This window comes from Mesoplodon densirostris, chromosome 8, assembly GCF_025265405.1.
Source record: "Mesoplodon densirostris isolate mMesDen1 chromosome 8, mMesDen1 primary haplotype, whole genome shotgun sequence".
NCBI lineage: Eukaryota > Metazoa > Chordata > Mammalia > Artiodactyla > Ziphiidae > Mesoplodon > Mesoplodon densirostris.
Window position 1 is genome coordinate 115,469,710 of NC_082668.1, and position 25,573 is coordinate 115,495,282.

The 25,573-nt window shown below is 40.9% G+C and overlaps 1 protein-coding gene across 6 annotated transcripts in view; it reads left to right on the top strand.

Annotated features, from left to right (window-relative positions):
- Window positions 1-25,573, top strand: part of SLC35F5 (solute carrier family 35 member F5) — a 178,590-nt gene that overhangs the window by 123,038 nt on the left and 29,979 nt on the right. For 3 of the 6 annotated variants that reach the window (XM_060107151.1, XM_060107152.1, XM_060107150.1), the window contains 4 exons: window positions 11,018-11,108; window positions 11,264-11,405; window positions 21,396-21,539; window positions 24,295-24,357. In XM_060107151.1, coding sequence (XP_059963134.1) covers window positions 11,271-11,405; window positions 21,396-21,539; window positions 24,295-24,357 — 342 coding nt within the window. In that variant the 5' untranslated portion in view covers window positions 11,018-11,108; window positions 11,264-11,270. Of the gene's footprint in view, window positions 1-9,931; window positions 10,208-11,017; window positions 11,109-11,263; window positions 11,406-21,395; window positions 21,540-24,294; window positions 24,358-25,573 lie in introns of those variants that run through there. The other 3 variants (XR_009533227.1, XM_060107148.1, XM_060107149.1) reach the window with 3 other exon arrangements.

Below are 25,573 nucleotides of genomic sequence, written 5' to 3' on the forward strand. Positions count from 1 at the left end.
TTGTTTCCTCCATTGGGTTGCTCTCCCCACGGCTGTTCACATTACTGGTTCAATCTCAGTGTTCCGAACAAAAGTCACCTCCTTAGAGAGGCCTTCCTTAAGAGATCCATTGGAAACTGGTCTCTCCAGTTACTATCTGGAGAGATAGTATTAATATACTACTAATTACTATCACATGTCCCTCTTTATTTCCTTCAGAGCACTTAATCACAATCTGTATTTACTTATTTTTGTTTTTGTTTGCTTATTTATTGTCTACCTCCCGCCTCTAGAAAATAAGCTCCAAAGGATAAGGGCTTTATTTACTTTGTTTATTGCTATATCTCTCGTGCCTTGAAGTTAAGGTCATTCTAAGACAGGCCAGTGTCTTTTTTTTTTTTTTTTTTTTTTGTGGTACGCGGGCCTCTCACTGTTGTGGCCTCTCCCATTGCGGAGCACAGGCTCCGGACGCGCAGGCTCAGCGGCCATGGCTCACGGGCCCAGCTGCTCCGCGGCATGTGGGATCTTCCCAGACCGGGGCACGAACCCATGTCCCCTGCATCGGCAGGCGGATTCTCAACCACTGCGCCACCAGGGAAGCCCCAGGCCAGTGTCTTGAACAGAGGATGGGGCATAGCAGGCACTTAAGAAATATCTGTGGAGTCAATGAATATATTCCCCACATTGTCTAGCAATGGTCCTATACGAGAGCATCAATAAATAATTTTTCATCAATTGCCATTTGAGGGCCTATGATATGAAGCGATACCTTTTCAGACTTATAATATGATTTGAGTTATCATTCTAGAATATTCTGTTCCTCAGAATTACTAAGAATTATAGTGTTACGAGCCTCTGGTGTAAAATATTTAGTATGGTAAATAATATATATACACACATTTGTACAAACCTGTATTGCACACTTTCTAAAGGACGTCCTGTGCATAAAAAGGCACTTTTAAATATTTTAAAATTATTACATTATGAATAAACTTTGCTTATTAACATGTCTTTTGTGAGCTCCAGAAGAAAAACGAGGCCCTTGAAGTCTTGCCTGAAGCAAAGGTCCCAGAGTCATCTTAGGGTTTCTCAGGGAAATCCTAACTCTGGCCACAGAAGCAAGGCCCCTTCCATAGCATCGCTTCCCAGGAAGCACTCTCTAGCTTGGTCTGGAATAAGGTAAAGAGGTGAGATGTTTGTTCTTGTAGCCACTGAGCACTCTTGGGAATAAGCCAGGCAAATTAAAGTGGTGAGCAGGCTAACAGAGGGTTGCTCGCTATTAAGGAAAAGACTCAGTTACTTTAGGTCACCACGCATAAAAATCTCCTTTTTTTCTTAGGGTCCTGAGCATCAGTAGGCCGACTCTTTTCATGAATGAGTTAATTTCACCAAAGGAGAGAGGGGCTCTTTCCTGGTTCCAAAACATATAATCCTGCCTCTGCCTGACAAAGGGCTCGCAAAAGTGAAATAGGGACTGGACAAATAGAGTTTCCATGACATGAACTACTAAGCGTGGACAACTCACATTAAGCATGTTATTCTTGGCACCTACTGCTATAAACTTGAATTTGCCCAGGCTTTCAAGTGGGTCCAAGTTCATGGTAGCAGCTCTACTTCTAGTTTCACTGGCTTGTACTTCCACCCATGCACACACGTAATGCTGGGTCTCATGCCCTGTAAGATCTCCTATGCCCCCTCCAAAGATTTCTGAAGTCTCTAGATGCTTCATACCTGTGCTCACATACAAGCCTACTCTCTCTCTTTTAATCAATTTTTTTAAATTAAGGCAAAATTCGCATGACATAAGACGAACCATTTTAATGTGAACAATTCCGTGGCACAATGTTGTGCAATCACCATGCCCATCTAGTTCCCAGACATTTTCTTCATCCCCAAAGGAAGCCCTCTACCCATTGGTCAGTTGCTCCCAGTTCTCTCCTCCCTGAGCCCCTGAAACCACCGGTTTCTGTTCTGTCTCTAGGGATTTACCTATTCTGCATATTTCATATAAATGAAATCATACAATATGTGACCTTTTGTCTGACTTCTTTGACTTAGCATAATGTTTTCGAGGTACATCTATGTTGTAGCGTGAATCAGCCACTTAATTCCTTCAATCAGCTGAGTATTGTTCTGTTATATATATAAATATATATACCACAATTTATGTATTCATTTGTTGATGGACACTTGAGATGTGCTATAGTCTGAATGTTTGTGTCCACCCAAAATTCATATGTTGAAATCCTAAAGCCCAATGTGATGGTATTCGTAGGTGGGGCCTTTGGGAAGTTCTTTAAATCATGAGGGTGGAACCATCATGAATGGGATTAGTGGCTAATAAAAGGGGCTCCAGTGAGATCCCTTGGTCCTTCCACCATGTGAGAACACAGTGAGAGAAGGTGCCAGCTCTGAACAAGAAAAAGGGCTCTTGCTAAAACGTGGCCATGCTGGTGCCTGATCTTGTACTTTCCAGCCCCCAGGACTGAGAAATAAATGTCTGTTGTGTATAAGCTGCCCAGTCTGTGATATTTTGTTATAGCTGCCCGAATGTACTAAGACAGTTTGCTTCCACTGTCCATTGTGAATAGTGTTGCTAGGAATATGCATCTGCATGTATATTAGCCTTCTCTTGCTGGGGCACCACAGAGGGCTTCCACCTCTCAGCATTATTGTTGTCCCGCAGTGAGGCTGAGATGCTAGAAATGAGACTACTACCATGTTTTACTTAGAATTGCTCCTCCTTTCTGAGGGCCAAGACTTTCTTTCAGGGCCATAGGATTGCTCTCTGATTCTTTCTTTCTTAGGATCAGTCATTTTCCTGAAAAACCTTGGTCTTTTTGTACCAGCAGCTTTCAGTTTGCCAACGGTTCCCAGATAATTCTGAATGACTCTAAGACTCAAGCTAGCGCTCCTGTCACCTAAAGATAAAAAGAGTCAGTTCAATAAATTACCTTCAGTAAATTCACAGATGGCTACATCCTGATTGGAGATAACTTGGCTACAGCAAATACATATGTATTTATTCATTTAGGTGTGTTTATTGGTTGTGGTGGTTTTAAATACGTCCACAAATTTGACACTTCCCCCTACAAAAGGCGGAGCCTCATCCCTCGGCCCTACCCCGTGTGTGTGGGGTAGTTTCAGTGACTTGCTTCAAACGAGTCGAGTATAGTGAAGATGATGGTGTGTCATTGTGGCTTCTTCCTTGCTCTCCCTCTCACACTGCTTGATCTGGGGAAAGCTAGCCATCGGCCATGTCATGAGGACACCCAAGCAGTCTGTGGAGAGGCCCACCTGGGGAAAAATTGAGACCAGAAGCTAGCAAGAAAAACTGAGACCAACAACTAGCAGGGAAGCGAGGCCTCCTGACAACAGCCATGTGAGTGTGCCATCTTGGAAGCAGATTCCCCAGCTCCAGTCAAGCCTTCAGATGATGGCAGCCCAGCCAACATCTTGACTGCAACTTCACAAAGAGACCTTGAGTCAGAACCACAGAGCTAAACCACTCCCAAATCCCTGAGCCACAGAAACTGCGAAATAATTTTTAAGATGTTAAGTTTTAGAGTAATTGGTTACACAGCAATGCAGAGTTAGGATATTTGTTTATTGAATGACTGCAGGATACACCCATAAAATGACATTATGCTTCCTCACCTTTTCCCCTACAAAGTTGATTTTTCTCTTGGTTCTTTGCTGCCCCAGGATGAAATAGTAGGCATGTTGCTTCGCTTTTCTGGATACGTTTAGATGTTTAAAAGTTAATTTTAGTCTAATAATCACATAACTCCTAACTCTCATTCAATTTAAGCTTCACCCTTCTGCCAGCCCAGGGCTATTTCAGGCCTGAAAGCCTGCAGTTGGGAGGGGGAAGCTTGGCTGGTTTCTTTATTCCCTATCTTATTTTACTTCCTTTCTGCCACTCACCAGGCTGTGTCTGATACCTCTGTGGATAGGGGATACGGCAGAGGAAGGATGCCAGGGAAGGGAGAGAAAAGGCCTTACCTGACGGGTTTGGCTGTACTATGACACCTCTGCCTTCTGGGAATGGTACAGTGGCGTATGCTAAGTTTGCCTGTACCAACCCTCAAGAGCTCATTGTTCAATTATCAGGAATTTTGAGTGGTGGTTAAATCCAGACATCATTAAAAATTAAATCATATATAACCTTACAATTAAATAAATGTTTTAAAATACTCATTATCTTCTAACTACTTAACTACATTTTACTGGTTTCTACGTTCTTGTCTTGAGTTTACTTATGTCTACTGTATATGCACGGTGGAAGCACTTTACAGTGGCATCTTGTTGTGCATCTTTTCCATGTTTAGTGATGTCACGTTGGCACCCCGAAGTTGGCTGTGGCAGGAGCCAAGGAATCTTACCGTGGAAGTCAGAAATGCTACAAATCTGGACTCTTTTCCTGGAGATCTGGTTGTTAAACCTTTACTAGAACACCACCGGCATGGTGTATTCCAAATGCAGATCTTCATTCTCATGGAATGCTTCTGCTGGGACATATGTTTCCTGTAGTTTCCTTGGCAAGGGCCTGTCTCATCTCTTAGACCACTTACAATTTTCCCCTGAGTAGTTCTCTGTTAGAGATATCTCATCCCTCAAGGCAGCCCTTGTTGGTAGAGTCACTCTTAAGAAACCCAGTATGGCTCCTTCCTATGTGGTCCACTTCTAGCCTGTGAGAAATTCATCTTCATTTTTCTTCCTGGAAATATAGGCCATTCCCATCAGAATTCTCTTTCCTTATCATGCAGACAGAGCAGCAAGGCTCCAGTAAGCCCCAGTTGCATCTTCTCGCCCCCAGACTCAGGCACCAGCCCCTGTGTTCCTTAAACTCAAGAGAACATGTGCTAAGACCTTTGAATACTCTCTAGAAGTGCCTACTTCCTCCCTTGCTGGTCCTGAGGTGGGGAGAAGCACACATCCCAAATCCCTAGGGGGATGCTGATGGGAATATTCAGATAATGTGACAACGCTCTTCAAACAAATGCATAGTTTCCCATCTTTAGACTCTTCTCATGGATTCTTAGTCTACATACACAGCCTGGATATGAGTGGTGTGCTGACAGTAAAACTGGGTTAGGACACTCCCTTTACAGTCTAATCCCTTACCTTAGAACATGACTGTCTTCGCTACTTATTGTTTATTCTGTTTTGGGGCCTCTGCTCAAAGCAGAAGATAACACAAAGAGTCACATCTAACAACCTGTTACATATATCATAGCCTCAGTTTGCTTTTTGCAGATTTTCTCATTTGGGAGTTGAGGCAACCTGGGCTGTTCATGGGCCACATGGGCTGTAGAAGTGTTCCAGGGACTGTGAGACTCAGGCTGGGTTGTTCACTTACTGCCTCTCAGCAGATGGGAACGCAGGTGTTGGTGCAAATGATAAGAGAGGAAAGAGCTAAGGTTGTACTGGGCGCGTGGTATCAGGTATCAAGTATCAGAAGCAGCGCACAAGACCAAGATGGGAGATGAGAGAACAAGGGAGAAGCTGAGGAGGTCAAGAGCACGTTGGGAAGTGGATGTGGCTGTCAATGAGCTCCCCGTTACCATGCTGTAACCTGCGGGCACGGGCCACTCCGCTGGCAGGAGGCTGATGGGCTGGCTGAAAGCACAGGGCGGGCACGGGCGGCGCCACTTTTAAATTCCTCAGCATCAATTAAATGGGGCTCTTATTTTCTTATCTCGTTCCTCACCAATTATGCCTTCACCGGTAAGATATAAAAGGAAGTAACACTCCAGTGAGACCATTTTCAAAAAGAGCATCGATTTTGGCGTCCAGCATGGTACATAGTGCTAAAAGGATACTAGCCAAGTACGTTTAGATTCAGTACTTTCTAGCTTAGCAAATGCCTGCTTTAATTAGATAATCAGTTTTGTCCATAACATGGTTTTCTTGAGGGCCATATCTTACATAGTGCGCCAAAAATACTACCACACTGGTAGCCATCAAGTGGACACTTAATAATTTCTGCCTTACTAAAAGTGTTGCTCTCTTATTTAAAAGCTCTTAGATTCTCCTCACATACAAATTATAAGTCCAAACTCCCTGAACTAGTTCCCAGAACACGCTGCAACCTCCCCAGAATTCACCTGATCTGTCTTAATTCCCATTCCTTCCTTCCATATATGCTGTGTTCTGTCAAGTGTTTAGCAGTTGCCTCTGGACACACCTTTCTTTCTTGCTCATGTCAGAGACCAGAATGTGCCCCCCCCCGCAAAATTGTCACTTTGGCATAAGGATTATTTTGAGCTGGAGGCAAATGAGATCAACAGATGCAGAAAGAAGCCTTCCTGACTAAAAGCAGAAACTTCTGAAAAATTAAGGACTGCCATACTTAAATCCCCTCTCCTTGGGAGGTTTTACGGCCACGAAGAAGACAGAAAGCCAAGGTGGACCTGCACAAACCAACCTTATTCCATTAGCTGCCCCTATGTATTTACCTTCTCATGGGTTGGTGCACCTGAAAGTCTGAAACTCTTTTCCTTTGTCACATCTCTAGAAATTATTGTTTTGTTAAGATGCTACATTAGCCCAAGCTCTAACCGCCCATTTGAGTTACTTTTCCTTGAGGTTTCTCCCAAACGATATGCTCTGTATGTGTTAATAAACTGTCATTCCCTTGTTAATCTGTCTTTTGTCAGTCTAATTTTACAGGACCCCAGCTGGAGAACCTAGGAGGATGAAAGGAAAAAAGAATTTTTCCTCCCCTACACTCATACTCTTTTACTCTCTTAGAAAAAAAATCAGTCCTCTACCCTGCCCCCATCAAAATTCTACCCATCATTAAAATGAAGCTCAGATCCACCTGTTTTCTAAAGCCTTCTTTATATTTACCTAAAGAGATCATGCCTGCGGAACTCTGACCCATACCCTCAAGGGCATGGCAATGAGTGGCCAGCAATCAAGCACTGTCCTGGGATCCCTATTCTATATATGTTTGGAACTTTTATTCAGATCTCTTGCTATTTTTCTACTCCAACCTGCCTGTAAACCCTTTAAAGTCTAGGACTTGAGTGTACACAATAAACCCTTAGGACCTTAGATATCCCAGAATCTCCCAAGGTTATGACCTCCATTACAGCATGTTATTTACCCCGTAAAATGCAGTAATTCAAATTCAAAAGCAGTCTCTTGTGTACAATAAAAAAAAAAAAATTGTGAACCTCTATCCATTAGACCATGTGTTAGATACAAATCAAATCAATTATTTATTGAGCTTGTGTACCCAGCATTCTGGTACATACTAAAGAGAATATGATGATAACATACAAGCTACAAGAGTAGACTGTTGGCCAGAACTTGATCAATAACTGCCAGCTTCCTAAGTTTTTGCCCTGTTTCCAACTTAGGACCAACCAGAGAAAGGCAAATACGCAGCCCTAACCAACCACATAGGATGCCTCGCTTCTGGTTAGTCTTTCTCGTTTCCCCATGCCGACAATCAAGGCATCCTGAAGCAGTTCCCCTTTCCCACTGTAAAGCTTTTACACTTCCCTGTCTTTGAGTCTCTGCCAAATACAAGTGATGGGAGCTGACTGCTGTCACAAGCTCTGAAGAAATATCTTTTGCTTGTTCTCGTTTGAGTGTTATTTATTTCCACACTTGGAATTCACAGAACTATTATAAGTGGTTTCAACTATTAACTGGGGGCTCCCAAGGCTCATGACATAGCCATTTGTAATTTTACTGAGGCTTGAATTTAAAATGTCATCTTTGATACTGGTGTACAGGAGTTAGTTAACTAGTGACTGTCCTGTACACTCACATACAACTTTGCTTGCATATTCATACTGTAACATAGGTACTTACTGAATAAATTATATTCTCTATATTTTGGGGGATTTTTTTTTTAAGACTTAACTGATGAATCTTAAGGGTCTACTATTGAGAGATTTCAAAAGGACTTGAAGAGTGATCGACTTTGAAGAGTAAAAAGGAAATTAATAAAAATGAAAGATCAATCTTTTTAAGCCTGTGAGACTACGAAAATAGTACTACCAACAGAAATGAAGCTATGAGGAAGAAAATTGGCTTCAAAAGGTCAAGAGACGGCAGGATGTTGAAGCTCATTCAACAAATATTGACTGCAGTTCTGTGTTAGGCACTATTCTAGCTGCTGAGGAGATAGTGGAGGACCATATAGGCAAAAATCCTTGCTCCTGTATAAGTTATATTTGAAAATGTAGACAGCTGGGATTTGGTAGGAAGGGAAATGTAAAGATACCTGCTTTTAAGACTTAATCACACAGAGATGAGTTAAACTTATATCAGAAAGCAGCTTTCTAAGACTTTGAAGTTCCTGAGGACTTGGCCTTGGACAAGACATACGGGAACAAAAGAAAGAAATGCCTGAGGTCAGGATGCCACAGCACAGAAACCACACCAGGGCCTGTTGACTCAGAGTAGTCCAGTGGAATTTTCCTCAGAGTGTGCTGGGAAAAAAATGTTAAGGGAAGATTAACCTAGGATTAGAGGCACCATCTGTTAGCAGATGCTCTGGAAATAAGTGGTAATAATGGTAATTTATATACATTTACAAAGTACTTACATTTGCATTATTTATTTAAGAAACAGATAAGAGTATCAGCATATTTATAGATGGAGAACTGAGGTAGAGAGAATAATAGTCCTCAAGATTACACAATAAATTGTGGTCAGATTAAGAATTAGAACCTAATTTTCCTGACTCTTAGATCCTGGGAGGTATTCATAATGCTACTGTTTTTTTCAGTCTGTGTATCATAAATGTAGCTTAAAAATTCTTAAGCATATTATGAGCCTGACACCCTAAAGAAAGAAGGATAAAGCAGGTACTGAAATAATTTGATTAATGTCTGCAAACAAATTTCCCCTAAGTAGTAATTTTAGGTAAATGGTTAAGGTTTTTCTATTCTGCATGACACGTTTCTGAATAATTTATTAAAAGAGCTTGATGCTGATAGTTTGTTAGAAATTGACTAACACAAAAAAAGTCCATTGGTATTGTTTTATTAGTCAACTGAAAAAATTCAATACATTCAATTTCAATAAAACGAGAGATTTAAAATGTAAGAAATGCACTACATTTGACTATAGAAGTAAGAAAATTTCATTTCTTCACACCATCTCATAAAGATGTTACAAATGTGCTGGTGGTAGACAACTCCATACAGAACCTCGTAGTATTGTTTTTGTTTTCTAAATGCAAACCAGCACACTGGCAATCCATTTTTCTTATGGGATACTGAAAAGATGATTAAGAAAAAATCTGTACAATGTAATAATTATTAACATTTGTGTTCTACCTGTCGTGAATTATCTAAGCCCTTCACATTTGTACGCTCATGTAATCCTGGCATATGTACAAACTAACAGATGAGGCAGGTGCTATTATTATGCCCACTTTTCAGATGAGGAAACTGAGGGTCAGGGAGGTGAAGTAGCTTGCCCTAGGGATACAGCTTCTAATTCCCAGAGCTGGGATCTACTTTACATACAAAAAGTTTCCAGAAAGCAAAAGTTCTCCCAAGCCATTTTGCTTTTCCGGCCTCTTCTCGAGAAAGGAATATGGGGAGTTGCCTGACCGAACTTTGTAAGAAATGGAGTTGCTATCTCTTCTTTCAGTGCGGGGCCATCTGGAGGCTTGGCCACCTCCCTTGACCTTCGCTCCAACCCAGCCACCCACGCCCGCTTCCCTCTCCTTCCACCGCGCCCCATTTCCCTTCTTCCCACCTCCGCCCCTCCCTGCCGCCCCAGCCGCCCCAGCCGCCCCAGCCGCATATTCGCGCTCTGTGCCCAGCGCCGCCAAACCACCCTAGAGGCGGACCCTCCCGCGGCCGCCGTTGCGCCTCCGTGACGTAACCCGCGTGCCACCGCCCTCCGGCCGTGGGGCGGGCCGCAGGCCAGGCTGGCTGGCCGGGGCCGGGGGGCGGGGCCGGGGGGCGGGGCCGGGATCCAGCTCCAGGCCTCCGCGGCCATCGCTGCCTGCGCGGTTCTTCACTCTCGCCTGCTCCCCGCCCTCCCGGGCTGAGTGGAGCCGGGTGGCGTCGGCAGCCTAGCCCCGAGGGGCACCGGGGCTTCAGGGGCTGGGCCTCCAGCGCAGCGCAATGTCAGGCGCCGCGACAGCCCTGTGAGTCCGAGGCCGCGGCCGTGGCCCTGGGCGGCGGCGGGTCCGGGCCGGGTCCGCTCATGGTGCCGCCACGACACCATCGCTGGGCAGGAAGGCCAGGTAGGTAGGCACGGAAGGCCCGCGAAATCACCCGGAGCCGAAACCGGGATCGAGGGTCCACCAACAGCCCCACCTCCAGCCTTTGGTAGCAGCCGACGTGCTTTGACCGAAACGGCAACGGTGTCTGGGGAGGCAGCCTGGGCGCCGCCGCTTCAGGGCTTTTTACTCGCCTTCCCTGGGGAGGCGTCACCGGCTTAACTTTTCTTTTCTTTTTTTTTTTTTTCCTCCGAAAAAGGAAGATTCCCTTTAACAGCTGTTTCCCCACCCACCTCGTGAATGACTGTTTAGATCTAAAATAAGTGACAGGGGTGGGTGGGGAAGCCTGGAGGATCCTTTCCCTTTACCACGTGAGGTGCTTGGAAACGTGCCGTCTAGACTCACAACAAATCCCTTCCTCTCACATCTCACCCAACTCCGCTGGAGATCGGGGACGGAAAAGACACGTAGAAACAGGCGCGTGTCTAGACGCTGTCCCGGGAGTGGGTACCTCCGGAGAGAGGCACGGGAGGCGAATGCAGTTCTGTATTTATGAAACTCGGAGAAGCTGTTTTTCAGTAGCTAACTATTCTTAAATATGCCGTTTGTTGAATACTGCTTTTTTTTTTTTCCTGTACCATGTTCTTTTCTGAGTATAATTTGAAATGCACAACGGATAACATGAAAGTCTAGAGGAAAGTGTCAGTTATATTTTACACACTTTGATATTCTTTCATTTGCTTTCATTTGGAAGGTGAACAGTGAAAAAGAGCTTAGGAATCTTATGTTGAGTGGTTGATGTTTTCATAAGCATTGTTTCGTGGTGGTTTTTAGGTGCGCTGAGTTCTTCACCTCCGTTTAGACTCAGATCTGACCAGTTTTCAGGCGCTGCTCTTGAAGACCTCAGAAAGGCCTTCAAAATAAGGTAAATTACACACCTTTTTTTTTTCACCTGTATGACTTTCAACCTGAACATTAGCTTAAAAAATGTAAGATATTTCTGTTATACTAATTTTCTAATTTTTATATGGTTATTTAAAAAATATCTCCTCTAATGTGATCTGTATTTTCACGAAACAGACTGCAAATGGTGTGTGTATTTATCATGAACCGAATGAATTCCCAGAGCAGTGGTTTCACTCAGCGCAGGCGAATGGCTCTTGGGATTGTTATTCTCCTACTTGTTGATGTGATATGGGTCGCATCCTCAGAACTTACTTCGGTATGTAATTCTTGTCTAGGAATGATGTTGCGTTATAGAAATATTGTTATAGTATCTCTCGTCATTACTATCTCTCATCTTAAAGCAGTATTTTGAAGATTGTTGAATTATTTATCTTTTCTTTGATAATGAATTAGTATCAATTCAAGTTGAAACTGAAAGGATACTCTTTTTGTTGCTTCATACAGTTTTCTTATATCTTTTAGGGAGGTTATTTAGAAAATGAGATACATGCATATTTTCTTAATATTTGTGGGTGTTTTTGTTGTTTTTTTCCTAAATTAATTTCCTTCTTTAGAAATACTATCTTCTAGTGGAACAGCCATCTAGGATGCGAATCCATTTGTCACCATTTAGTAGAAAGTGAGAATGCTTTAGGACAGATGAGTGAAAGTGATCTGAGTTTTCATGTACAGGGCACTATCGTACACATACATGCGTGCATGGACATTTATATGTTTGCCGATTCAAACATTATTATGAAGTATATATATATACAGTGATTGACTTTAGTTAAATTTTATGTTGTTTTTATTGATGACCTGTTGGTAGTAATGTGGTATTTTGAGTTCACAAGCTAGTTTTTCTTTCAACTTGTACAGGTACTTTATTCTGTTTGGCTAATGATCTCTGTAAAAACCTATTTTCAGAAGTTACTGCATTTCAACTTACATGTTGCTATCTTAAGGCAAAAGGAAGACTAGCATTTATAAAATGAGCTTAAATGTCACAAGAAGCAGTATGATACTGCTGGTCATCTCACATGGTAGCTAAGTAAATAGTTGACATTGACATTGTATCCGATGAATGAATAAATGTTTAGCCTTTTTGGACTTAGGCTCTGGAATACAATAGGCCATTTATTTTTCACTTTTCTACAACCTTTTTAGTTTTTATTTTTATTTTTATTTTTTTTATTTTTTTCCAGTATGTGGGCCTCTCACTGTTGTGGCCTCTCCCGCTGCGGAGCACAGGCTCCGGATGCGCAGGCCCAGCGGCCATGGCTCACGGGCCCAGCCGCTCCGCGGCATATGGGATCCTCCCAGACCGGGGCACGAACCCGTATCCCCTGCATCGGCAGGCGGACTCTCAACCACTGCGCCACCAGGGAGGCCCCACCTTTTTAGTTTTTAGATTAACATTCTGTAGTTTAACTACAAAGAAACCTCTTTAATGTTGACAGGGAAATAAGCCTATCTTTAAATTTTTATTTTAGTTTAAATAAATAGTTTTGTTTTTATTTATCACGTAATAAAATTTAGGACAAAAGAACACCTGATTAAATTATAATTTAACAATCCATATCTAAGCAAAGTAAAAAAAAAACAACCCAACAACAAACTTGTCCCTATTTTTGAAAAAAAGTAAAACCTGTTAATAAGAGGATATTTTATAATTTGGTTATCCAGGAGCATATGTAATGCGTCTAATTCCTCAGCCAGATATGCTCTTCAAACTTAAGATATACTGTGTATTTCAAAATTGAAAATCAGTCTTTTTATTGTGGAAATTTTCTGGCATATACAAAGTAGAGAGAATGGTGTAATGGATCTTCATGTACCCATCACTTACCTTTAACAGTTATCAAATTTTGCCAATCTTTTTTTTTTAATAGACTTACTTATTCTATTTATTTATTTTTGGCCGTGTTGGGTCTTTGTTGCTGCACGTGGGCTTTTCTCTAGTTGCTGCGAGCGGGGGCTACTCTTCGTTGTGGTGCATGGGCTTCTCATTGCGGTGGCTTCTCTCGTTGCGGAGCACGGGCTCTAGGCGCGCAGGCTTCAGTAGTTGTGGCTCGCGGGCTCAGTAGTTGTGGCTCGTGGGCTCTAGAGCACAGGCTCAGTAGTTGTGGTGCATGGGCTTAGTTGCTCCACGGCATGTGGGATCTTCCCAGACCAGGGCTCAAACTCGTGTCCCCTGCCTTGGCAGGCGGATTCTTAACCACTGTGCCACCAGGGAAGCCCCAAATTTTGCCAATCTTATCAACCCCTTCCCAAACATTTTTTCTTCCAGTGTTTAAAGCAAATTCTAGCTACCTGTCATTTCACCTATAAATTCTTTCATATTCATTTCAAAAGGACTTCTAATTTTTAAAATATAATTACCATGCCATTAATATATCTCACAAAATCAATTATAATTCATTAAAATCATCTGATATTCAAATCTCCCTGGTTGTCGAGGACGTCTTTTTAGGTTAGGATCTAGTCAAAGATCACACATTACATTTGTTGGAACTTTTAAGTCACTTTTAGTCCTTAACCGTATTCCCTCCCTTTCTTTTTTTTTTTTTTTTTTTTTGATTTGTTGGAGAAATTGGATCATTCTTCCTGTAGAATATATCACACTGTCGTAGTCCATTTGGGCTGCTACCGTAACAGACTACCGTAGACTGGGTGGTTCAAACAACATTTCTTACAGTTCTGGAGACTGAAAAACCCAAGATCAAGGCGCCAGCAGTTTTGATGTCTGTTGTGAACCGCCTCCTGGCTCTTAGATGGCAGTCTTCTCACTGTGTCCTCACAAAGCAGAAGGGGCAGGAGAGCTCTGGGGAGTCTCTTTTCTATGGAACTAATCTCATTCATGACTTACCCTTGTGACCTAGTCACATCCCACAGGCTCCTGCTTCCTCATGCCATCACATTGGGGGTTAAGATTTTCACCTAAGTGGATACAAACGTTCAGTCCACAGCACACATGTTCTGGATTTGGCTAGTTACTTCCTTGAGACGTCATTTAGCTTGCTCCTTTGTCTCTCTTATTTCCTGTAAAATGGTAGATGTGAAGTCTTGATTTGATTTAGGTTCAATTTTTAGGAAAAAGTGCCTTGGTGGTATTGGGTACTTCCTTTGACATCACAACATGAGGCCCATAACGTCTGCAAGTCTTACTTGGGATGATGCCAATGTGAGCACTGTAAGTTCCTCATCAATCTTTAGGTAGTGGTTGAATATCCATATGATTATTGCCCAGATAGAGTATTTCACTAGGGTTGTAAAATGGTGATTTTTTTAAGGGTCGTTCCTGCTGCGTGTATTAGCTAGAATTCTTTAAGGAGAACTTTTCCACAACTACTCTTTGGTTATCCTGATACACGGGTCATATAGGAAAGGTTGGATAAATCTTGATTCTTTCCCTTTATTCATTTTTTCCCCCTTTATTCATTTTAAACTAATGTTGCCTAGCAACTTCTGGAAGTAACCATTGAGGATTTTTTGCATATCATTATACATTTATGGATTTTTGTATATTTGATGTGTTTTAAGCAATTGTGGTTATTATCCCTTTTGATGCTTAAACTGCCCTATCTGTGGCTGGTGGGAGCCCCTTTAAATTCTCTCCAGTGTCCTTTCAATATTACCCCATTAATCTTTAACATCCTGTTTGCCTTCTGGCACAAGATGCCCCAGACTCATCTCATACATTCCTGCCCCATACTTGAATTTGACCCTTTCTTCAAGGGCCTGTGTTTATTTTGTGTGCAAGATGGTACAGATCATCATCTGCATTCTAGAGGTGCTCATTCCTTCTGGGTTATCTTTTTTTTGTTATTTAATTTTACTTTTTTTTTATACAGCAGGTTCTTATTAGTTATCAGTTTCATACACATCGGTGTATACATGTCAATCCCAATCTCCCAATTCTTCACACCACCACCACCTCCCCACCGCCACTTTCCCCACTTGGTGTCCATACGTTTGTTCTCTACATCTGTGTCTCTATTTCTGCCCTGCAAACCGGTTCATCTGTACCATTTGTCTAGGTTCCACATACATGTGTTAGCATAGGGTATTTGTTTTTCTCTTTCCGACTTACTTCACTCTGTATGACATTCTATAGATCCATCCACCTCTCTACCAATGACCCAATTCCGTTTCTTTTCTTGGCTGAGTAATATTCCATCATATATATGTGCCACATCTTCTTTATCCATTCATATGTCGATGGACATTTAGGTTACTTCCATGTCCTGGCTATTGTAAATACAGCTGCAGTGAACATTGTAGTACATGACTCTTATTGAATTATGGTTTTCTCTGGGTATATGCCCAGTAGTGGGATTGCTGGGCTGTATGGTAGTTCTATTTTTATTTTTTTAAGGATTCTCCATATTGTTCTCCATAGCGGCTATATCAATTTACATTCCCACCAACAATGCAAGAGGGTTCCCTTTTCTCCATACCCTCTCCAGCATTTATTGTTTGTAGATTTTTTGATGATGGCCATTCTGACTGGTGTGAGGTGATACCTCATTGTAGTTTTTTTTTTTTTTTTAAAGATGTTGGCAGTAGGAGTTTATTAATTAATTAATTTATTTTTGCTATGTTGGGTCTTCGTTTCTGTGTGAGGGCTTTCTCTAGTTGTGGCAAGCAGGGGCCACTCTTCATCACAGTGCACAGGCCTCTCACTATCGCGGCGTCTCTTGTTGCGGAGCACAGGCTCCAGACGTGCAGGCTCAGTAGTTGTGGCTCACGGGCCTAGTTGCTCCGCGGCATGTGGGATCCTCCCAGACCAGGGCTCGAACCTGTGTCCCCTGCATTAGCAGGCAGATTCTCAACTGCTGTGCCACCAGGGAAGCCCCCTCATTGTAGTTTTGATTTGCATTGCTCTAATGATTAGTGATGTTGAGCATTCTTTCATGTGTTTGTTGGCAGTCTGTATATCTTCTTTGGAGAAATGTCTATTTAGGTCTTCTGCTAATTTTTGGATTGGGTTGTTTGTTTTTTCATATTGAGCTGCATGAGCTGCTTGTAAATTTTGGAGATTAATCCTTTGTCAGTTGCTTCATTTGCAAATATTTTCTTCCATTCTGAGGGTTGTCTTTTCATCTTGTTTATGGTTCCCTTTGCTGTGCAAAAGCTTTTAAGTTTCATTAGGTCCCATTTCTTTATTTTTGTTTTTATTTCCATTACTCTAGGAGGTGGATCAAAAAGGATCTTGCTGTGATTTATGTCATAGAGTGTCCTGCCTATGTTTTCCTCTAAGAGTTTTTTAGTGTCTGGCCTTACATGTATGTCTTTAATCCATTTTGAGTTTATTTTTGTGTATAGTGTTAGGGAGTGTTCTAATTTCATTCTTTTACATGTAGCTGTCCAGTTTTCCCAGCACCACTTATTGAAGAGGCTGTCTTTTCTCCATTGTATATTCTTGCCTCCTTTATCAAAAATAAGGTGACCATATGTGCATGGGTTTACCTCTGGGCTTTCTATCCTGTTCCATTGATCTATATTTCTGTTTCTGTGCCAGTACCATACTGTCTCGATTACTGTAGCTTTGTAGTATAGTCTGAAGTCAGGGAGTCTGAGTCCTCCAGCTCCATTTTTCTTTCTCAAGATTGCTTTGGCTATTCGGGGTCTTTTGTGTTTCCATACAAATTGTGAAATTTTTTGTTCTACTTCTGTGTAAAATGCCATTGGCAGTTTGATAGGGGTTGCATTGAATCTGTAGATTGCTTTGGGTAGTAGAGTCATTTTTAAAATGTTGATTCTTCCAATCAAAGAACATGGTATATCTCTCCACCTGTTTGTATCATCTTTAATTTCTTTCATCGGTGTCTTATTCTGTTCTGCATACAGGTCTTTTGTCTCCTTAGGTAGGTTTATTCCTAGGTATTTTATTCTTTTTGTTGCAGTGGTAAATGGGAGTGTTTCCTTAATTTCTCTTTCAGGTTTTTTGTCATTAGTGTATAGGAATGCAAGAGATTTCTGTGCATTAATTTTGTATCCTGCTACTTTACCAAATTCATTAGCTCTAGTAGTTTTTTGTTAGAGTCTTTAGTATTCTCTATGTACAGTATCATATCATTTGCAAAGAGTGACAGCTTTACATCTTTTCCAATTTGGATTCCTCTTATTTCTTTTTCTTCTCTGATTGCTGTCTGGATTCTGTTTGCTAGTATTTTTTTTTTGAGGATTTTTGCATCTATATTCATCAGTGATATTGGTCTGTAATTTTCTTTTTTTGTACTATTTTTGTTTTCTTAGTATCTGGTTTTGGTATCAGGGTGATGGTGGCCTCGTAGAATGAGTTTGGGAGTGTTCCTTCCTCTGCAGTTTTTTGGAAGAGTTTGAGAAGGTTGGGTGTTAGCTCTTCTCTAAATGTTTGATAGAATTCACCTGTGAAGCCATCTGGTCCTGGGGTTTTGTTTGTTAGAAGATTTTTAATCACAGTTTCAATTTCGTTACTTGTGATTGATCTGTTCATATTTCCTATTTTGTCCTGGTTCAGTCTTGGAAGGTTATACCTTTCTAAGAATTTGTCCATTTCTTCCAGGTTGTCCATTTTATTGGCATAGAGTTGCTTTGTAGTAGTCTCTTATGATGCTTTGTCTTTCTGCAGTGTCCATTGTAACTTCTCCTCTTTCATTTCTAATTTTATTGATTTGAGTCCTCTCCCTCTTTTTCTTGATGAGTCTGGCTAAAGGTCTATCAATTTTGTTTATCTTCTCAAAGAACCAGCTTTTAGTTTTATTGATCTTTGCTATTGTTTTCTTTGTTTCTATTTTATTTATTTCTGCTCTGATCTTTATTATTTCTTGCCTTCTACTAACTGGTTTTGTTTGTTCTTCTTTCTCTAGTTCTTTTAGGTGTAAGTTTAGATTGTTTATTTGAGTTTTTTTTTTTGTTTCCGAGGTAGGCTTGTATAGCTCTAAACTTCCCTCTTACAACTGCTTTTGCTGCATCCCATAGGTTTTGGATCATCGTGTTTTCGTTGTAATTTGTCTCTAGGTATTTTTTAATTTCCTCTTTGATTTCTTCAGTGATCTCTTGGTTATTTAGTAACATATTGTTTAGCCTACATGTGTTTGTGTTTTTTACGTTTTTTTCCCTGTAATTAATTTCTAATCTCATAGCGTTGTGGTCAGAAAAGATGCTTGATACGATTTGTTTTCCTAAATTTACCAAGGCTTGGGCTTCCCTTGTGACACAGTGGTTGAGAGTCCGCCGGCTGATGCAGGGGACACGGTTTTGTGCCCCGGTCCGGGAAGATCCCACATGCCGCGGAGCAGCTAGGTCCGTGAGCCGTGGCCGCTGAGCCTGCGCGTCCAGGGCCGCTGAGCCTGCGTGTGCAGAGCCTGTGCTCCGCGACGGGAGAGGCCACAGCAGTGAGAGGCCCGTGTACCGCAAAAAAAAAAAAAAAAATTACCAAGGCTTGATTTGTGACCCAAGACGTGATCTGTCCTGGAGAATGTTCTGTGTGCACTTGAGAAGAAAGTGTAATCTGCTGTTTTTGAATGGAATGTCCTATAAATATCAATTAAATCTATCTGGTCTGTTGTGTCATTTAAAGCTCGTGTTTCCTTATTATTTTTCTGCCTGGATGATCTGTCCATTGTTGTAAGTGAGGTGTTAAAGTCCTTGACTATTATGTTACTGTCAATTTCCTCTTTTTTTTTTTTTTTTGCGGTACGTGGGCCTCTCACTGTTGTGGCCTCTCCCGTTGTGGAGCACAGGCTCCAGAAGCACAGGCTCAGCAGCCATGGCTCACGGGCCCAGCCGCTCCGCGGCATGTGGGATCTTCCCAGACCAGGGCACGAACCCGTGTCCCCTGCATCAGCAGGCGGACTCTCAACCACTGCGCCACCAGGGAAGCCCAATTTCCTCTTTTATAGCTGTTAGCAGTTGCCTTATGTATTGAGTTGCTCCTTTGTTGGGTGCATATGTATCTATAATTGTTACGTCTTTTTCTTGGATCAACCCCTTGATCATTATGTACTTCCTTCCTTGTCTCTTGTAATATTCTTTATTTTAAAGTCTATTTTATCTGATATGAGTGTTGGTAACTCCAGCTTTCTTTTGATTTCCATTTACATGGAATATCTTTTTCCATCCCCTCACTTTCAGTCTCTATGTGTCTGTAGGTCTGAAGTGGGTCTCTTGTAGACAGCATATATATGGGTCTTGTTTTTGTATCCATTCAGCAAGCCTGTGTCTTTTGGTTGGAGCATTTAATCCATTCACGTTTAAGGTAATTATCAATATGTATGTTGCTATCACCATTTTCTTAATTGTTTTGCGTTTGTTTTTGTAGGTCCTTTTCTTCTTGTGTGTTTCCCACTTAGAGAAGTTCCTTTAGCATTTGTTGTAGAGCTGGTTTTGTGGTGCTGAATTCTGTTAGCTTTTGCTTGTCTGTAAAGCTTTTGATCTCTCCATCAAATCTGAATGAGATCCTTACTGGGTGGAGTAATCTTGGTTGTAGGTTCTTCCCTTTCATCAGTTTAAGTGTATCATGCCACTCCCTTCTGGCTTGTAGCATTTCTGCTGAGAAATCAGCTGTTAACCTTACGGGAGTTCCCTTGTATGTTATTTGTCGTTTTTCCCTTGCTGCTTTCAATAATTGTCTTCTTTGTCTTTAATTTTTGCCAATTTGATTACTGTGTGTCTCGGTGTGTTTCTCCTTGGGTTTATCCTGTATAGGACTCTCTGCGCTTCCTGGACTTGGGTGGCTATTTCCTTTCCCATGTTAGGGAAGTCTTTGACTGTAATCTCTTCAAGTATTTTCTCGGGTCCTTTCTCTCTCTCTTCTCCTTCTGGGACCCCTATAATGTGAATGTTGTTGTGTTTAATGTTGTCCCAGAGGTCTCTTAGGCTGTCTGCATTTCTTTTCATTCTTTTTTCTTTATTCTGTTCTGCAGCAGTGAATTCCACCATTCTGTCTTCCAGGTCACTTATCTGTTCTTCTGCCTCAGTTATTCTGCTATTGATTCCTTCTAGTGTAGTTTTCATTTCAGTTATTGTGTTGTTCATCTCTGTTTATTTGTTCTTTATTTTTTCTAGGTCTTTGTTAAACATTTCTTGCATCTTCTCGATCTTTGCCTCCATTCTTTTTCCGAGGTCCTGGATCATCTTCACTGTCATTATTCTGAATTCTTTTTCTGGAAGGTTGCCTATCTCCACGTAATTTAGTTGTTTTTGTGGGGTTTTATCTTGCTCCTTCGTCTGGTACAAAGTTCTCTGCCTTTCCATTTAGTCTATCTTTCTGTGAATATAGTTTTCCTTCCACAGGCTGTAGAATTGTAGTTCTTCTTCCTTCTGCTGTCTGCCCCCTCTGGGTTATCATTTTTTTCTAGGCCTTTTCAATGCATATAACTAGGTTTTTGGGGGGGTTTTTTTGGAAACAAAAATTATGACTTCATTCTGATATTTTCAATTTAAATGAGGATTACAAGGATCTACTGTATAGCACAGGGAACTATATTCAATATCTTGTAATAACTTATAATGGAAAAGAATCTGAAAAAGAATATATATATATATATATATATATATATATATATATATATATATATATATATACATACATAAAAAACTGAATCACTTGGCTATACACCTGAAACTAACACAACACTGTAAATCAACTATAGTTCAATTTTTAAAAATCAAACAAAAAAACAATGATTACAGGTTGTTGTATAACTTCCTAATAACATTAAACTTCATGCAGTTTTCTTCATACCCCATACTGTTTCATTGCTTCTCTTTATGCTATTTCCTCTGTTTGGGCCTTCAGATACAGATCAAGAATAGCTTCTTTTGGGAAACTTCTGTAACGTTCAAAATGGTCCGTCTTTCTTTGGTACTCTCATGGTACCCTGTATCCCCCTATCATGGTATTAGCACATAACACTGTGTATTCTTCATATCTATATCTGTGTCTATATATCTGTATCTGTACCTATAGATCTCCTCTCAGGAAATCCTATCTTGTTTTTCCTTAGCTGCTAGTATAGATACTGTTGCATAGTAGGTTTTCAGTGACTATTGAACAAAAGTTGTTGTGCAAGTTGTTGCTGCTTTGTTTTGGAAATATTATCCTTTGTATGCAAGGCAAATACAATATTCAGAAATGAATTCAAAATATTTTTATAATCCCTTTTGATCTTTCCCTTCCAAATGAACTTCTAGAGTTAAAAATCATGTAATAACTGTATTTTATTGGAAATGAGTAATAAGGTTTGTCTCACAGTTTCTGTAACTTTTTCCTCCACAGTATGTTTTTACTCAGTACAACAAACCGTTCTTCAGCACCTTTGCAAAAACGTCTATGTTTGTTCTGTACCTTTTGGGCTTTATAATTTGGAAGCCATGGAGACAACAGTGTACAAGAGGATTTCGAGGAAAGCATGCTGCTTTTGTAAGTTTAAAATTTTAACTGTTTGTTGGAGCGGGGGTAGATTTTTTCAAACTGTTAGTTTCTTGAAAAACAGTCAGATTTTAAATTGTTCTTTAAATGAGTGAAGATAGCATGATATAAGAAAAACTTGCTTTTGTCCATACTTTTAAATTTACTCTTCTAATGAGCTTGGCATCAGAATGTTTTGTGAGAAGTCAAAGGTACATAATCACTTTCTTTCCCTTACCTCATGACATGCTCTGAGTTGTTAAGACTTACTTAACTAGTCCAAATCAACTAATGTGGAGAAGATAATGGAAGATAAAGGATAAGAAGAATATCTAGAGTCTGTGGTCATTTGCAGATCAAATAAATATCATCTAATTAGCTATAAAGTTGATTGTAGAAGCAAACTAATTCAAAGTTTATATGTTAAAATGAAAATAACATGTTTCAGGGCATATTTCAGATGTTTGGCTAATGAAATTATATTCCATCACTAATGTCACATAAAATGCTTGTTTATAAGTTTTGAAAGAAATGGCAGTTTATGTAGTGATGTATCTTCTGTGTAGTAGAAACTGAATTTTTGATAATGAAGAATATAAAACTCTCTCTTTTTTTTTATTTTTTACACATTTATTTATTTATTTATTTTTGGCTGCGTTGGGTCTTTGTTGCTGCACGCGGGCTTTCTCTAGTTGCGGTGAGCGGGGGCTACTCTTTGTTGCAGTGCGCGGGCTTCTCATTGCGGTGGCTTCTCTTGTTCTTCTTGAGGAGCATGGGCTCTAGGCACATGGGCTTCAGTAGTTGTGGCTCACAGGCTCTAGAACGCAGGCTCAGTAGTTGTGGCGCATGGGCTTAGTTGCTCTACAGCATGTGGGATCTTCCCGGATCAGGGCTCTAACCTGTGTTCCCTGCATTGGCAGGTGGATTCCTAACCACTGTGCCACCACCAGGGAAGCCCATAAAACTCTCTTTTACATTAATCCTTTTCCTTTTTTTTTTTCCTTTTTAATTCTCTATCCTTTTCTCTCTTTTTAAAATTGTGGTAAAATACACATAACATCAAATTTACCATTTTAACCATTTTTTTCTTTTCCCCAATTTTTTTAAAATAAATTTATTTATTTTTATTTTTGGCTGCGTTGAGTTTTTGTTGCTGCACGCGGGCTTTCTCTAGTTGCAGCGAACGGGGTCTACTGTTCATTGCAGTGCACGGGCTTCTCATTGTGGTGGCTCCTCTTGTTGCAGAGCACAGGCTCTAGGTACATGGGCTTCAGTAGTTGTGGCATACAGGCTCAGTAGTTGTGGCTCACGGGCTCTAGAGCACACGCTCAGTACATGTGGCGCACAGGCTTAGTTGCTCCACGGCATGTGGGATCTTCCCAGACCAGGGCTCGAACCCATGTCCCCTGCATTGGCAGGCGGATTCTTAACCACTACGCCACCAGGGAAGTCCCTTCACTTTCTCTTTTGTTTTAATTAAATAGGAATGTCTTTGTACACATCTGTAGTTATTTACTTAGGATAAATTCCTAAAAGTATAATTGCTGGATAAAACAGTAATGTCATTATATAGCTTTTGATTCCTTTTGCTAAATTATCATCTACAATAATTGCACCTGATTTATGTCTGTTAGCAGTGCATGAGACTGAACTGTTAGCAAAACCCTAATGCTTTGCCAATATGATAGGTAGACAGTGGTATCTTGTTTAATCTGTGTGTTTTTGGTTACTTTTTCATATATTTGTTGCACAGTAGAATTCTTTTGTGAGTTGTCCTTATCTTGTCCATTTTTCTACAATAACTCTTTCTTACTGATTTATAAAGGTTTTTTAAGGGCATGGGCTTCTGGTGTTTGAATCTTGTTCTGTCACTTGCTGATTGTGTGATCTTTAGCAAGTTATTTAACCTCTTCAAACTTTAAGCAGGGATAAATGATAGGGTAGTTGTGGGTGTGAATAAAAGCATGCTTTTACAGCACTAGAACAGTGGTTCTCAAAGTGGTCCAGTGTCTGAATCCATTTAGGGGATTCTTGAGGTTAACACTGTCATCATGATAATGCTAAGGTGTTATTTGCCTTCTTCACTAACCCATCCATCCTCTCCCTGGTGATCTGAAATGTTATTATAATATTGTGAAAAGGGCTTAAGTTCAGAGTTAGACTAAACTGGGCTTTAATCCTAGTTCTGTTACTTAGATGAAATTTCTTATCCTCAATTTCCTCATCAATAAAATAAAGATGATAATACTTACCTTACATGGTCGAGTACTTGGCATTAGCTGCTATTATTATTAATAATGATTATAGGGCTTCCCTGGTGGCACAGTGGTTGAGAGTCCGCCTGCTGATGCAGGGGACGTGGGTTCGAGCCCTGGTCTGGGAGGATCCCACATGCCGCGGAGCAACTAGGCCCGTGAGCCACAACTACTGAGCCTGCGCGTCTGGAGCCTGCGCTCCGCAACAAGAGAGGCCGCGACAGTGAGAGGCCCGCGCACCGCGATGAAGAGTGGCCCCCGCTTGCCACAACTAGAGAAAGCCCTCGCACAGAAACGAAGACCCAACACAGCCATAAATACATAAATAAATAAATAAAGAAAGAAAAAACAGTAAGAAATGTGCAAGTACAATTGGTGTCTTTTAAAAAAAAATGATTATACCCTTATAGGTCTGCTCTGGGTTTTTGGTTCTGTACCTTTGAGCTGTGACTCATACTAGTTCTACTTTATTTCATGAGTTTAATTGAATTTTATGTCTCATTAATATGTAGTTTGCAGATGCTGAAGGTTACTTTGCTGCTTGCACAACAGATACAACTATGAATAGTTCTTTGGTAAGTGTTTCTTTTCTCCTCAGGAAGAGAGCGGGTGGAGTTGACCATGGCGGGAAGGACTGAAATAGCGTTGATAGCACCACAGCTAGATTAAAATAAAAATATATCTCAATGTTGGCTGCTCTCCATGAGAGTTGTAATTTGGTACTTTCTTAGAGATACCTGAGACCTAAAAGTAAGCAATTCAGCCACCTCTGGGGAGAGAAGGGAAGAGGAAATTAGTTAAGGACTGAAAATAGTAAAGGAAGTCCTTTGTCCTTTGTTTCTTACCAACTTTGTCACTTCATGTTTGTTATTATATTATTACCACTTAGAAACAAATACATTTACTTGACACTGAGACTCTATAAGCAGATTGTTTATTCATTTCACAAATTTTTAAGAGCACTTAACGTATGTTAAACACTTGTTCTAGACTCTCAAAATACAGCCTATGTTCTAGTGTGTGTTCGGGGAAGGGAGGGAGACAGATAATAAGCAAGCATATAAAGGAATTATCAGTCACTCTATTTAAGCATTTATAATCTTGTTGGAGAGAGAGTATGTAAAAATCTATTCTTTTTTTTTTTTTTTTTTTTTTTTGCGGTACGCGGGCCTCTCACTGTTGTGGCCTCTCCCGTTGCGGAGCACAGGCTCCGGACGCGCAGGCTCAGCGGCCATGGCTCACGGGCCCAGCTGCTCCGCGGCATGTGGGATCCTCCCGGACCGGGGCACGAACCCATGTCCCCTGCATCGGCAGGCGGACTCTCAACCACCGCGCCACCAGGGAAGCCCCAAAATCTATTCTTTTTTTACGCCATTACTAAGGCATCTCTTTAAAATATATTATTCCAAATGTGGCATTCTATCTGAGAAAAATTTTAAGGTTAACTCTAAAATTTAATAACCAATTTATGAAGCACTAGCTCGGTGACCTTACTGACAGTACAGTTTTTTGTTCCTCTGACTTGTAGAACTACAGGTGCTTGCAAGGTAGCTTACCGGGTGCTGTGAATGGTTTGTGAATCTTAGAGAAAATGTCATTTCTTTTCTCTGGGATCCTAAACATCAACAAGACTAATCCCCTGGTGGTTCAGTGGTTAGGACTCTGCGCTTTCACTACCGAGAGCGCGGGTTTGATCCCTGGTTGGAGGACTAAGATCCTGCAAGCCTCGCTGTGCGGCCAAAAAAACCCAAAAAAACAAACAAACAACAGAAAAAAACAAACAAGACTAAT